A 15048-nucleotide genomic window follows, 5' to 3' on the forward strand; every position below is an offset into this window, starting at 1 on the left:
CTTCCACACAGGCGACAAAAATTGTGCGATTTTCCCCATGATGCGACAGTGCTACAAATCACATGTATGTGAAGCCCATTTTTTCCAATGGGTTCCTTCACATTGGCCATGTTTTGTAGGCTGCCACGGCTCAGCCAATCACTGCAGTGCTCGATAAATCAATCACAGCCATTGCATTGAATAGCTGTGATTGGTTCATCGAGCGGTGGCTTTGATTAGCCGAGCCGTGGCTCTTGAGAACCAATCAGAGCCAGCGCTTCCTGGAAGCGGGGTTTTTGAACCCCTGACCAGCTAGCACTGGTAGAAACCTACAAGCTAGTCAGCTGGAGCTGCAGAGGAGATGTGTAGCAGAGCCAGACAGCGCCTTTCAGGGGGTGTATTGTTTTTATTTAGTTTTTTAATGCAGCCAGGACTTATTTTCGGGGTAGGGCTAATATTTCAAGACCCCCACCCCCACCCCCTGAAAATCCCGGCAAAAGAGCAACATAAAATCACGATATCGTCGTGAGAAAACGATATCGCTGTTGGCCATGTGAAAGAGGCCTATAGATATTGTGTGCCAATCAACTGAGGAAGTAAAACACTTTACAGCGTAGTTATTTTGACAGTGACGGTAATTTTTTCAAGCATTTTGTTTCTTTATATTCTAACAAAACAGCCCTCTTCTAACTTTTATTTTAGGGCAATGAAGGCCCTCCAGGCAGACCCGGACCCCCAGGACCACCTGTAAGTATAGTGCGCAGATATGATAAAAGTATCATATAAAAGTAAATTGCTGTATGTAATCATGTGTTTTAAAAAGTAAAGCGAGGGGTGCTCTGCTGCCTAGCTAGTACAGAATGCAAGCTGCTTCTCAGAGGTAAGTAACTCTTATATATATGCTACTTACCATGGTGGGAAGGTAATGATAGCTGTTTCAGAGTTTTTTTCCTTATCAGTATACAGTAGGTTTCTGGCTGGCTGGCTGAGAGACTATGATGTGGGTCGGGAAGGGCACAGTTTATCATTATGGAGACTGCAAAGTAGGCATGAGGGGAGTTAAAAGGCCACGCAATGCTGCTATGGGAAATTTGGTATGCAAATGGGAAATGGTATAATGCCTCAGCAGCACCATCTAGTACAAAGCAGCTTTCCTATAAGTCAATGTCTGACCTTCTAACAGGCTTTGTAACATGACTGGAAATATAAGTTAAACCAAACTCTTCTCCAGAAGGAAAATATAACTGTGATTGTAGCACTGACATTACTATGTGCCTTTTCAGAGCAGAGGTTGTCGTCACACTTGGGAGTTAGTGCCTATGTTGGCCCTACAGTTCGTTTGCAACATAAAAATATACCAAAACTATGTTACATTTAAAGTTGGGGGACCCTGTTAAGGTTACAGCATCAAGACTCAGAAACTTCAAGTTACAATTCTGTGTGCCGTATGACTTGAATTTACTGTTGAAAAGCACAAAAGAACTTGCGAGAATTCAAACAGAAATAACAATTAGAATGAAGCAATAATCATATCCTGTATAAATTAACATAACAATCTAAATTAAAATCAAGACTGTAAAAGTTGAACAAAATGTTTGCAAATTTAAGTAGTTTAAATATCAGGTTCCTTTTGTTTCATGATTCATACAGAAAACATAGAAAACAGTTCATTCTTCATTCTTTAAACGCTATAAATATACTGTATTATTAGCTCAAACAACCTTTTTATCTCTTTTTATTGAAGAAATAATAAAGTGAAAGTAGCGAAAAATGGCAAGTGAAGTAGAAGTTGGGGAGGAAAGAATGTCTAAAGTCAGAATTGCTGTAGGTGAAAGTCTCAGTGGGGTGGGTGAGATTTCAGGTTGGTGTGAATTGATGACCTCAAGAGGATAATTAAGGAATAGAGCTGGAGGCGTTTCCATATAATACTAAAGAAGTCGTTGTGGTCTTGGCTTCGCTGCTAGCTAATTCTTGTAAAACAGAATCCATTATGTCTAGCCACTGCTGTATGGAGAGTGAGGTTTTTCTTTTATCCAGTGAAGAGAGGTCAGTGATTTAGCTGCTATAACCATATGTATAGCAAGATTTCCATGTGAGGGTTAAAAACCATTTGCTGTAGCCCGTAGAAGAATTAGAGAGGGAGTGAGCAAAATGTTTTTGTTGCAGATTTGTTTACTCATGTATGACATGCTTCTCCAAAATTATTAGGTGCTTGACCAATCTGGGAAGAACATACTTATGGAAAATGATTTTATATAGAAGAATATTGTCTAAATCTGTGAAATGAGCTGTGGACTTGAGAATAAAAAATAGTCTTTTTCATTACGGTGATGTACTGTTTATGCTAAACATCAAGCAAAGTGAAATCAATAAGAGTCTTGCTGGGCCTTTTAGGAGCGGAAAAGAAAAGTCAGATTTCTGGTTTGAGATGTGAGCCAAAAAGTCTAGGGCAAAACTGAAATCACCACCTACAAGTAGGATGCCTTCTGTAAAGAGTTTTGAACTGATCTGGGGCCTGGAGTAACTGAGAAATTTAGTTTTGGTTGGATTTATGTAGGTTGGTGATAGAGATCAAGTTACTGGCTATAGCGCATTTAATGAACACAAATCTGCCTTCTGAGTCTGTGAATGCGACTGAGTAAATGTAGGGAGCATTTTTATGTATTGCAATACTCATTCCTTTAGAGGCGAAAGAGGGATGTGTATCATGCAACCATTTTGAGTGGAGTTGGTGATGTAGTTGTAGATTGTGGGATGTGTTGCCTGTAACACTACTCAACTGTACTGCACTGACTACTGTAACTCCTTACTAATCACTCTTCCCCTCATTAAAATCTTCCTTCTCCAATCCACCTGTATCAGGAATATAGCAGCTAGGTTCAGCTTTCTGTCCAACGGCTTCACCAATGCCTCCACCCCGTGTCAGTCACTGCAGTCTTTGCCTGTCCAGCATAGAACACAATTTAAATCTCATCCATAAAACTCTCTACAGTGCTGCACCACCCTACACATTTTCCTTCATGCCTGGAAACCATCTTACCAGTGCCGTCTATTCTGCCAATGATCTCAGACTAACATCCACTATAATCCATAACTCCCACTCCCATCTATAAGACCCAAACTGCACCTGTTCTCTAGAATGAGCCACTCCAGTCAATCAGGCTAATCACCAATATCCACAGTTTCAAGGATGCCCTACAACACATCTGTTTAGGGAGGCTCATAGCATCCCCTAATGTAACCCAACTTTGTTTATCCTTTTACTTTCTCCCCCAGAACCTGACCGTTTCATCAAGTAGTATCCCCTACCCTCCATGCACCCTAATGTCCTTCATATCTGTACATAGATACTGACTGCTGATCGTCTCATGTAATTTTACATATACGGCGCTATTTAAAAAAGATGGCTGAACCATTGTACAGAACAAGCACTGTTGCCTTGTGTCACCCCCATTTTCTCATAGATTGTAAGCTCCTACAAGCAGAGCCGTCATTCCTACTCAAATTAGTTATTAGTATAATAATGTATGTAATGTCTGATTTTGTCTGTTCATGTACCTTCTGATTTGGAAAGTATTAAAGCCCTTTACATTGTTGAAGAAAATGTGCAAGTTAGCAGTAACCATCTAGCCATCAGGATGAAAAAGAGTGAAGGCTGAATCTTGTAGTTCAAGGCTAATCATATGGGTTTATTTGACTGAGGGGGGTATGGGTTGATAAGAGAAGGATAATGTCTGACTTGCCAGTAGAAGAGAAAAAAATGAGGAGTTATGAACTCTTAAATGGAAACAAAAGGGTTAAATATAATAATTACAAAATTCCAAAATATCAGATGTGTTAACAGAATTTAACAGAACTGTTGGGAACTGATTAATATCCAGCTAAGTCCCCTTAAAGTAATATGAGAAAATTATGACAACCCGGGAACAGTTTAACAGTTTCTAATAGAAGAAAAGGCACTGAGAATGGATACAAACTAGAGCATCTGAAAAAAGTGATCCACAACAGTAAATAAAAGAGGGTCGATGGAGGGGAGGCCAGTGAGGTTGGTCAGTGTGTTTGAAGATAATTATACATTTCCCTTCTCTTGCAAAGCTAAGGCCAAATGGAAAGAGCTACTTGTAGTTGATGTTCCTAATTTCCAGAATGTCAATAAGAGGCTGGAATAATCTCTTGGCAAGTGTTCAGTTTACCAGATCTTGAAAAACGGAAATCTTAGATCTCTCAAATCTCAACTGTTCAGAATCTGTAGATTTCCTCAAGATGTTGTCTCTAACTCTGGAATTCAGCTAGTTGCAAAGTATGCCTCTAGGGGGCTCAGTTGGTTTTGGCTTAGCCTGAAAAGTTCTGTGGGCTTATTCAACAGAGATTTCCTCAGTGTAGGAGTTCCTCAGAACTGAGGTGAATATATGTTTTATCATTGCTGAAAGGGCTTAGATGGGGTGGGGACACTGATTCAGGGACTCATATTAGTTATGGGTTGTTAAATGTACCTCTGTTCTCTTGTTCCTCTAGCTGGCCTAGGACATTGTTGAAGTTATTTTAACATGCATGGAAAGCAGCAGTAGAAGCTTCTATGTATGTCATCAGCTGCATTCAAGTTTTCCCAAGTTCTCCACTGGTTTGTCCATGTGTTGGGCTTCTTGTTTGATATTCTGCAAGACTTAGATCACTGAATCAAGGGATTTAGCTAGTGCTTTACTAATGAATGATCATTACATATTTATAAACTATATTATTATTGTCATCAGCAATAGTGTCCTGAAGCCCTCTCTGTACTGCTGTTTTGCCTTTTTGTGAGCTAATGGCTGAATTTTAGGTGCTGTCAAAAGACCGCTTTATTACTTTTTAACAGAAATGTGTAAATTGCCATGTCTGCTGATCTGCTGAGTGGATAACTGTCTCTAGATTTTTGTTGAATGATTTTAACCATCCTCTGGTGCTATGTTCATGGTTTTAGCTCCCTCTCCAATTCTTACTTGACGAATGGTGTCTATTCTAAATAAATCCCAGTTTGGGACAGTTTTATCTGGTGAACAATACATCTTAGGCCCTTAAGAATATAAATGTTTGTTTTAATCTGCATCCTAGTCCCCCAAAATGGACAGTCATATACCCCTCTTGTCAGGTCGGTGTACTGCAGTGGATCACATTTCCTAGGGACCCATTCCCCGGGTATAAAAAATGTGCTCTGCAACCTCAAGATCATACAGCTAGATTGGTAGGTCCTCACAGCTGACAGACATGTTAAGTATAATGTAGTTTGTAGTCCGGTAGAAATGCCTCACCGTGCAACAGATCGAATGTTATGACTATGCCATAACTGTGGAGATACCTATGTTTCTCAGCAGTATAATTCTTAAGCTTAATATGTTTCTCCCACTTTCACAATAATCTGTTGAGCCTTAGACTTAGTGTTCCTTGTATTGCTATTCCTCCGATGATAGTAATGGCTCATGCACAGTATACCAGTCTACCAAGGGTTTAGAGGCCAACAAGTCCTTATTCACTAGATCCACCACTATACATACCTCTTGTTTTGATGAGGGAATTTTCCCACTGGTGGCTACTGCTCTCCCTTCCGCATCACAGCAATGAGTGTTCGCTGCCAGACAATGCACATCAACCTTCTCTGGGCCGAACATGCCAACTATGCCAAATTGAAACACCCCAGCTATGTAAAGGGGCCCCAAGAGTTGCTTGGATGGGCCTATGCAGAGGGTTTTATCAATGGGCTTGGCTACAGCAAGGTTCACCTTTGGGATGTAGACTGATTGTGTGAATGTCCAGTAGAATTCTCGAGTACATAGAAGATGTGGTAGTAGTTGCTGAGTTGGCAAATGACTGGAGCTAGTCCACATTTTTCTGCTCTTTTCTGACCTATTAATAATAACTGGTGCCCTTGATATAACAACAATTTTGAATTTCAGTTAGCAGCTGCAGCTCACAGTGACAACAGGCAAATCTCACAGAAGTAGTTCATTAAAATTTGAGCAAGCAAAAAAATGGTCAACACTACTCCTAACAGGCAATAGGATACCGAACCGCAGGTCTGTGTTGATCCCGATGATACTCAGAAGCCACAATTGAAGTAAATGTGCGTCCAGCAAAAGCGATTGAAAGCCACAGCACTTACCCTTAATGATTTTTAAAACAGCTGGTTCTTTATTCTGTAGAAAACATAGTTACACACACTGGATGCAACAGAAGGCGACAGCTGTTTCGCGTAGCTAGACTCTTCTTAAAGCCTCACTTGTGAGATCCATTACCATTGCATCTTCTTTAAATTTCGTCAGCTCATTAAGTCCAACATACAGCATAACTGGTACTTGGTACAGAGGGATCCTGCTTTTACAAACAGAAGACCGTGTGCCTCGTTTAGATACAGTAGTAATCTAAAGAAGAAACTAGTGAGGAGTAGAATGCCTAAAACGGATTTGAATTGGCTGGCAACTTTAAATCAAGGAATTGTAGTTTTTGCATATTTAATGCCCCATTGAAAACTATTACATTCAGTAGGTCAATTTATTAGTTGCAAAACAAATGTTGTCGTTTATGTAATTTATTGTCCATGTGTTTTCCTTGATAATGGCAAAATGATTTGCTGCCTGTATAAAAGAATTTAGAGAACATTTGAAATTGATTAGTACAGGTACAGGCTCAGTGATATTAATTTGGCATATTCAAGAAAAAGATAAAAGTGATTTTAGTGTTGAATGTCCTAGGAATGGTGGTGACAGGCATAAACGGATACTTAGAAAAGAAGCAAGGTGGATAACGAAGACAAATGATTTGGGAGCTTTTGGCTGAAACGACTGAAGTGTATTTTTATAACTTTTTTTATATACCCTTCACTTTAAAGGACTGTTGCTGTGTTAACTGTGGATAAAGCCTAACGCCTGCTTTAAGTAGACGTCATGATGCGTATCTCGTGTATTAAGGCTCAAAGAAGTGTCTAGCTACGCAAAACAGCTGTCACCTTCTGGTGCACCACTCCACCTTGTGATTTTGTGTAACTATGGTTTCTACAGAATATAGAACTGTTTTAACCTCTTAGTGACCGCTAATACGCCTTTTTACAGTGGTCGCCAATGGGATTTAAAACTACACATACATCTTTTTAAGATGGTGGCTTGGCTTACTATTGACAGCCAGGCTCCTGCTGTAACTGCCAGAAATGGAGAAACTTCTTATCCTGGCAATTTTACAACCCTTACATGCCACAATCAATAGCAACTGCAGTAGATGACATGGAGAAGGGGCTCCTTCTGTCACCCATTGGCATCCCACAATACGATTGCAAGGTATCAATGAGTTCACATAGCAGACCCAGAGGCCTGACAAAGGCTTCCATTCTGCTATGTAACTCAGCCTTTTAGACCCCGCCTTTAGCAGCGCCTAATAGGCCAATGTTATAGGCATTGTACAATGCACTACATAAGTAATGCAGTGTACTGTCCTAGAAATCAAACAATCACAATTTCAAGTCCTCTTGAGGGATACACAAATAATGTAAATAAAGTTCAGTGAAGGCTAATTTTAAAAAAAATATACCGTATGTATTTTTTTTCCCACAAGAACCCTTTTTAAATGGCTAAAATACCAAAACATTTTTTAAAAGCAGCACATAATAGGTATTACTGTGTTCATGATGACCTAAACAATCAAAAAATATTTAGTTATTTCTCTCACTTGGGGAATTTCACAAAAATAATTTTAAAAAAGTAATACTAGAATTACCATTTTTGTTTGTTTGTCTCACCAAAAAAACATAATAAAAGAATCCAAAAAAGTCACAGGTACCTCAAAATGGTACAAACTTCGCCCTAGAACTGGTGACAATTCAAACATGCCCTCACATAGCTCCATTGCTGGAAAAATAAAAATGATATTGGTCTCAAACCTAGTAGTAAAACAAAACAACTATATAAACTTGGGATTAGTAAAACCCCTAAAACCATGGTGGAATTTCTAATGGGGAAGTTTTACATCTCCTGGCTAGAAATTAGCTTAAATTTGGGGGACACACCTTTTTATCAGATAGCGATGAACAATGCACTGTTACAAAATGCATCCAAAGAAAGTACAATGTCGACAGAAGTAACAAACACATTGATACAAAAAATAAGAAAAGTTACATATGAAAATGAATAAATGGACATGAAATCATAGAAACTAATGTAATCAAAGTCTATTCATCTGCAGAGAGTGGCAGGTGACATTATAATGGCCATAAAAAATATATGAAAACATATGATTATATGAAAAATCATGGTGCATTGAATAAATAAATATAGACACAATATGTTCATCTACAAAACAGTATATTATATAAATTTATGGAAAATCCCTTGGATTACATGCACTCCCATAGAACTATGTATCAATGGCTGGAGGATATTTCCAGAGCTGTCAATGACCACACTATTATGGGCACAGCTATCTTCCATCTAGATGTTATACTGAAATTAACTTGCAACTGTATTACAGGGCATACATAACTCCAGTGTGGATTTCTACCATTGCTTATGGTAATGCCCAAAATTACAAGTATTTTGGCATAAGGTTCTAGATTTTTCAACTAGACAACTAGTGAGTTCCTTCCCCTTTAATTCGTTATGCGCAATTTCGGGGTAGGTAATCAATAAGATCAGCCATTGCACAGCTGGTAGTAGACACATGTGCAAAAGTTTTTTGAAAGCTGGGAAAGCTATATTGCTATACTCCCAAAATGCAGACAGGAATCACTTAAAGAAAGTTTCCAGCTAACTACATGGTTTCAGGAATGCTTGCTGCAGAGTGATCCAACAATATTCCTTGAGTAGCGCCTCTTGTGTAGAAAGTGTGATATATGGGGTTCCGTTTATGTAAAACGTCTAGGCAGAACTGTAGTGGGATTCAAAGAGACCGCAGCAGATTCTTCAGCAAATATAGCTTCTTTAATTGTATCGATACATATGTTTTCGGTGGAATCATTTCCCAAGACTATACCTACAACAAAAGGGAACATACTCTCTTATACAATCCACACAAAGGCATTCCTTCGCTATCTAAAAAGAAACTGATTGGTTACATTTCACTAGACTATTACACAGGTGCAGTAACTCTTTAACCCTATAACTGCTGTCTCATCTCCTGCCCTAAAATAGGCATACTTTTGCCCTACTTTTTACAACACACACCATGTTAGTTAACTCTTTCTTATTCAAATCCCAACTACCACAGAACAGCTGGCTTGGACACTTTGATAGGTTATGGAACATGAAAAAGAATTGCAAAGGTTATATGTGAACTATGCATTCATCCCTATCATCTCCTCACCTCATCATCCTTTTGGTTCGGTTTGTTGGCTTTTGAATCAGTCAGAAGACAGCATGGCCAAAGGCCAAGCCAAGAAATGCCATTGGCTACATACTGATCTGTAGTCTGACTGACCTCCCATTGCAGTGTAATGGGATCTTCATTTCCTTTTTTGTTAGGAGCCAATTTATACATCTATTATAAGATTTGCTATTTCACACAGGTACCATCTCGTGCCTGTGTAGCATAGAGATGTATTTTTGAGCCTATAGGCGGCATCACCTTGCTTGCAATACCAAGAAACAATGTAGATTAACTACCCTGATTTGATATCTTTTGCATCATTTGGAAGTACGGAATATTGGTTTAGCAATTGGCCGTGTACATGTGGTAATCTCACAGTTTTTCTTCTCTTCACTCCGATTTCTACTGGTATTCCTACATCTCACTTGTTATAGGATAGTTACATTTATGTAGCTAGCCTATCACACTAGTCCTATATTGTGACATTTTATCCAAACTGTAACTTAATCTCACTTATTCTTGTTTTGTGACAACAGTCACTGGTTTTTGTTATTTTAGTGAAATATGCTTTGTCAAAAATAAGAAAGAGTTGTTTTTTTGCTGCAAAACTCGGAATGCAGCTACATCTCAGGTAGATATACAAATAATTAGAGTTGCAGTATAATTAGATGAACAGGCTTGCTACGTGAAGCCATAAAAGTGGTTCCACCATTGGCCTATAAAAATGCTCTCAGAGGCTACTTGTGTATAATAGATCTCTTTTTCCGCTGGTGTAGAGCTTCTGAACTACTAGACATGCCTCTATGATGCAATCAAAGAGATTTCGCCAAGGGTTTTAGGAGCTTGAAAGTGGGCATATTACTGGAATGCCAAGATGGTCATATCGAGGAATTGCCTGTCACCTGAGGCCAGTGGATGCTTGAAGGCACGCACCCAAGGAGACTGGACTCAGGATGCCCTCAACTGACTACAAGTAGAGATTGTCTGATCATCTGACAAGCACAAGAAGCTCCAACTGTTTCATTGTCCACCACCCAGAGACAGGGGACGCCATTATTACAGCCCCCTGTGTCTGTCAGAACCATTTATAGGTGCTTGACTGAAGCATATTTGGTCTCATGGCACCCATTACATCTACTGCCTTGAACATGCACCCGCCGTCACCTCCATTTGCAGTGGTGTCGTGAAAAGCGAAACTGGACTGCTACGGAGAGAATCAGAGTTGTTTTCAGCCACAAATTCAGGTTTATTTTTTTGCACTGACAACAGTTGTGTTTGGTGTCTGGAGGTGAGTGCTTCAATCTTGCCTTCACTGTGGAGTGGCACACTGCTTCCACTGTTGGTGCAATGGTCTGGAGGGCCATCGCATACGATAGTTAATCACCGCCAGTAGTGGTGGGAGGTATAATGACAGTTAAGGGAAATATTCAGGACATCCTGCAGCCATATATGTTGTCATTCATGGTGGCTTCCAAGGGGCATTTTCCAGCAGGATAATGCTCGGCCACACACAGCAACAATGTCACAGGAATTGTCCCACTTCTGTGGCCTGCCTGCTTACCATAATTATTGTTAATAGAACAAATGTGAGACCTTCTTGGACACAAACTTTTTAAAGTTTATCAGTTTGCATGATTTAGAGGCTCAATTACAGCAAATGTGGATTGGTGTGCCGCATGATACTATATGCCTCCGTGCCTGCCCATATCACATTTTGTATCCAAGCTAGAGAATGTGCTTTGGCATGGAGTCCAACTCTCAGTGAAGATCAGGCTGATGTCCTCACTCTGGTGGATGCCAAGCAGTGTAGGATGGATGCCCAGCAGTGAGGTGATAGATGTGTATATGGCCTATAGTCAAACATTGTGCTGGACAAGCCAGTTCTTGTGTGAAAACAGAGACATGATACAAGATGGGAAGATTGGCTTAAGGTCTCATGTTCATGGGTGGATTTGATTTGCGGAGCCCACACAGGACACCCGCGTGGGAGATCCGGAAATCAAGCCACCCATAGGGATGCATGGGCATCCACAAATCAATTTAAGCATGCGGATTTGTTTTGCGGACCTTTTGGTCCGGAAAACAAATTGCAACATGCTCAATTTTTCTGTGGATCCCGTAGGGACGGCTTCCAGTGAAGTCAACGGAAGCCTTACTATCCACGGCACACCTGCAGTTCACACTGCAGAAGTGCCGCGTATCTCGTGGGAAAGTACTGCGCACATCCGATGGAGAGCCTTGAGGACCATGCGCAGTACAACGAACCCAGAAGTGGAAGGATCTGCGCGGATGCTGGGGATCCCGCTGACGGGGAAATACAGGTAAATAGGGCATCCACACAGAATCTGACCCGCTCGTGGACATGAGGCCTAAGAGTATTTGTTTTAAAGGCTTGGTTTGTTCAAATATTTATTTACGTACCTCAGTTACTCGCCCTCGCCTTTCATAACTGTCTGCTATAATTAATTAATAATTATATAATAATATTACACACACACACACACATATATATATATATATATATATATATATATATATATATATAATCTGAAAGCTGTTTATATATATATTGCACACAATTGGTAGTATGACTACTATTTATTACATATATTTTTATGCTTCATATACTTATAAATCTTACTATATTTTATATTGTAGGTGAGTATATTGTATGTTTATACTGTATTTTATAGTTATTAATTAATTTATTTCATACATCATTACTAGAGATGAGCGAGCACCAAAATGCTCGGGTGCTCGTTACTCGGGACGAAATTATCGCGATGCTCGAGGGTTCGTTTCGAGTAACGAATCCCATTGAAGTCAATGGGCGACCCGAGCATTTTTGTATATCGCCGATGCTCGCTAAGGTTTTCATTTGTGAAAATCTGGGCAATTCAAGAAAGTGATGGGAACGACACAGAAACGGATAGGGCAGGCGAGGGGCTACATGTTGGGCTGCATCTCAAGTTCCCAGGTCCCACTATTAAGCCACAATAGCGGCAAGAGTGCCCCCCCCCCCAACAACTTTTACTTCTGAAAAGCCCTCATTAGCAATGCATACCTTAGCTAAGCACCACACTACCTCCAACAAAGCACAATCACTGCCTGCATGACACTCCGCTGCCACTTCTCCTGGGTTACATGCTGCCCAACCCCCCCCCCCCCCCCCCGCACGACGCAGTGTCCACAGCGCACACCAAAGTGTCCCTGCGCAGCCTTCAGCTGCACTCATGCCACACCACCCTCATGTCTATTTATAAGTGTGTCTGCCATGAGGAGGAACCGCAGGCACACACTGCAGAGGGTTGGCACGGCTAGGCAGCGACCCTCTTTAAAAGGGGCGGGGCGATAGCCCACAATGCTGTACAGAAGCAATGAGAAATATAATCCTGTGCCACCGCCATCAGGAGCTGCACACGTGGGCATAGCAATGGGGAACCTATGTGCCACACACTATTCATTCTGTCAAGGTGTCTGCATGCCCCAGTCAGACCGCGGTTTTTTATAAATAGTCACAGGCAGGTACAACTCAGCAATGGGAATTCCGTGTGCACCCACAGCATGGGTGGCTCCCTGGAACCCACCGGCTGTACATAAATGTATCCCATTGCAGTGCCCATCACAGCTCAGGTAACGTCCGATTAAATGCAGGTGGGCTTCGGCCCACACTGCATGCCCCAGTCAGACTGGGGTTCTTTAGAAGTGTACACATGGAGTTACAACTCCGTGTGGACCCACAGCATGGGTGGGTGCCAGGAAGCCACCGGCGGTACATAAATATATCCCATTGCATTGCCCATCACAGCTGAGGTAATGTCATGTTTAATGCAGGTGGGCTTCGGCCCACACTGCATGCCCCAGTCAGACTGGGGTTCTTTAGAAGTGGACACATGCAGTTACAACTCCCTGTGGACCCACAGCATGAGTGGCTCCCTGGAACCCACCGGCGGTACATAAATATATCCCATTGCATTGCCCATCACAGCTGATGTAACGTCAGCTTTAATGCAGGTGGGCAAAAAATTAATTGGATTACACTGTAGGCGAGGGCCCCAAAAAATTGGTGTACCAACAGTACTAATGTACCTCAGAAAAATTGCCCGTGCCCAACCAAGAGGGCAGGTGAAACCCATTAATCGCTTTGGTTAATGTGGCTTAATTGGTAATTAGGCCTGCAGGCAGCCCAGTTAAAATAAAAATTGGTTCAGTTGAAAGTTTCAACGCTTTAATGAGCATTGAAACGTATAAAAATTGTTTAGAAAAATTATATGACTGAGCCTTGTGGGCCTAAGAAAAATTGCCCGTTCGGCGTGATTACGTGAGGTTTCAGGAGGAGGAGCAGGAGGAGGAGGATGAATAGAATACACAGATTGATGAAGCAAAAAGGTCCCCGTTTTTTATGGTGATAGAGAACGATGCTTCCATCCGCGGGAGCAGCCTACGTATTGCTCAGGTATCGCTGCTGTCCGCTGGTGGAGAAGAGAAGTCTGGGGAAATCCAGGCTTTGTTCATCTTGATGAGTGTAAGCCTGTCGGCACTGTCGGTTGACAGGCGGGTACGCTTATCCATGATGATTCCCCCAGCCGCACTAAACACCCTCTCTGACAAGACGCTAGCCGCAGGACAAGCAAGCACCTCCAGGGCATACAGCGCGAGTTCAGGCCACGTGTTCAGTTTCGACACCCAGTAGTTGTAGGGGACAGTGGCGTCACTGAGGACGGTCGTGCGATCGGCTACGCACTCCCTCACCATCCTTTTACAGTGCTCCCGCCAACTCAGCCTTGACTGGGGAGCGGTGACACAGTCTTGCTGGGGAGCCATAAAGCTGGCAAAGGCCTTGGAGAATGTTCCCCTGCCTGCGCTGTACATGCTGCCTGATCTCTGCGCCTCCCCTGCTACCTGGCCCTCGGAACTGCACCTTCTGCCACTAGCGCTGTTGGATGGGAATGTTACCATCAGTTTGTCCGCCAGGGTCCTGTGGTATAGCATCACTCTCGAACCCCTTTCCTCTTCGGGTATGAGAGTGGAAAGGTTCTCCTTATACCGTGGGTCGAGCAGTGTGTACACCCAGTAATCCGTAGTGGCCAGAATGCGTGTAACGCGAGGGTCTCGAGAAAGGCATCCTAACTTGAAGTCAACCATGTGTGCCAGGGTACCTGTACGCAACACATGGCTGTCCTCACTAGGAAGATCACTTTCAGGATCCTCCTCCTCTTCCTCCTCCTCCTCTGGCCATACACGCTGAAAGGATGACAGGCAAGCAGCATGGGTACCCTCAGCATTGGGCCAAGCTGTCTCTTCCCCCTCCTCCTCATGCTCCTCCCCCTACTCCTCAACGCACTGAGATATAGACATGAGGGTGCTCTGACTATCCAGCGACATACTGTCTTCCCCCGCCTCCGTTTCCGAGTGCAAAGCGTCTGCCTTTATGCTTTGCAGGGAACTTCTCAAGAGGCATAGCAGAGGAATGGTGACGCTAATGATTGCAGCATCCCCGCTCACCATCTGGGTAGACTCCTCAAAGTTTCCAAGGACCTGGCAGATGGCTGCCAACCAGGCCCACTCTTCTGTAAAGAATTGAGGAGGCTGACTCCCACTGCGCCGCCCTTGTTGGAGTTGGTATTCCACTATAGCTCTATGCTGCTCATAGAGTCTGGCCAACATGTGGAGCGTAGAGTTCCACCGTGTGGGCACGTCGCACAGCAGTCGGTGCACTGGCAGATTAAACCGATGTTGCAGGGT

The 15048-nt window shown here is 42.2% G+C and overlaps 1 protein-coding gene across 7 annotated transcripts in view; it reads left to right on the plus strand.

Annotated features, from left to right (window-relative positions):
* The window catches only part of COL19A1 (collagen type XIX alpha 1 chain), an 859492-nt gene that overhangs the window by 680723 nt on the left and 163721 nt on the right, over nt 1–15048 (plus strand). For all 7 annotated transcript variants that reach the window (XM_066604267.1, XM_066604321.1, XM_066604301.1 and 4 more), the window contains one exon: nt 682–726. In XM_066604267.1, the coding sequence (XP_066460364.1) occupies nt 682–726 (45 nt within the window). The remainder of the gene's footprint in view (nt 1–681; nt 727–15048) is intronic.

Source organism: Eleutherodactylus coqui, chromosome 1 (assembly GCF_035609145.1).
Source record: "Eleutherodactylus coqui strain aEleCoq1 chromosome 1, aEleCoq1.hap1, whole genome shotgun sequence".
In the NCBI taxonomy this organism is placed as follows: domain Eukaryota; kingdom Metazoa; phylum Chordata; class Amphibia; order Anura; family Eleutherodactylidae; genus Eleutherodactylus; species Eleutherodactylus coqui.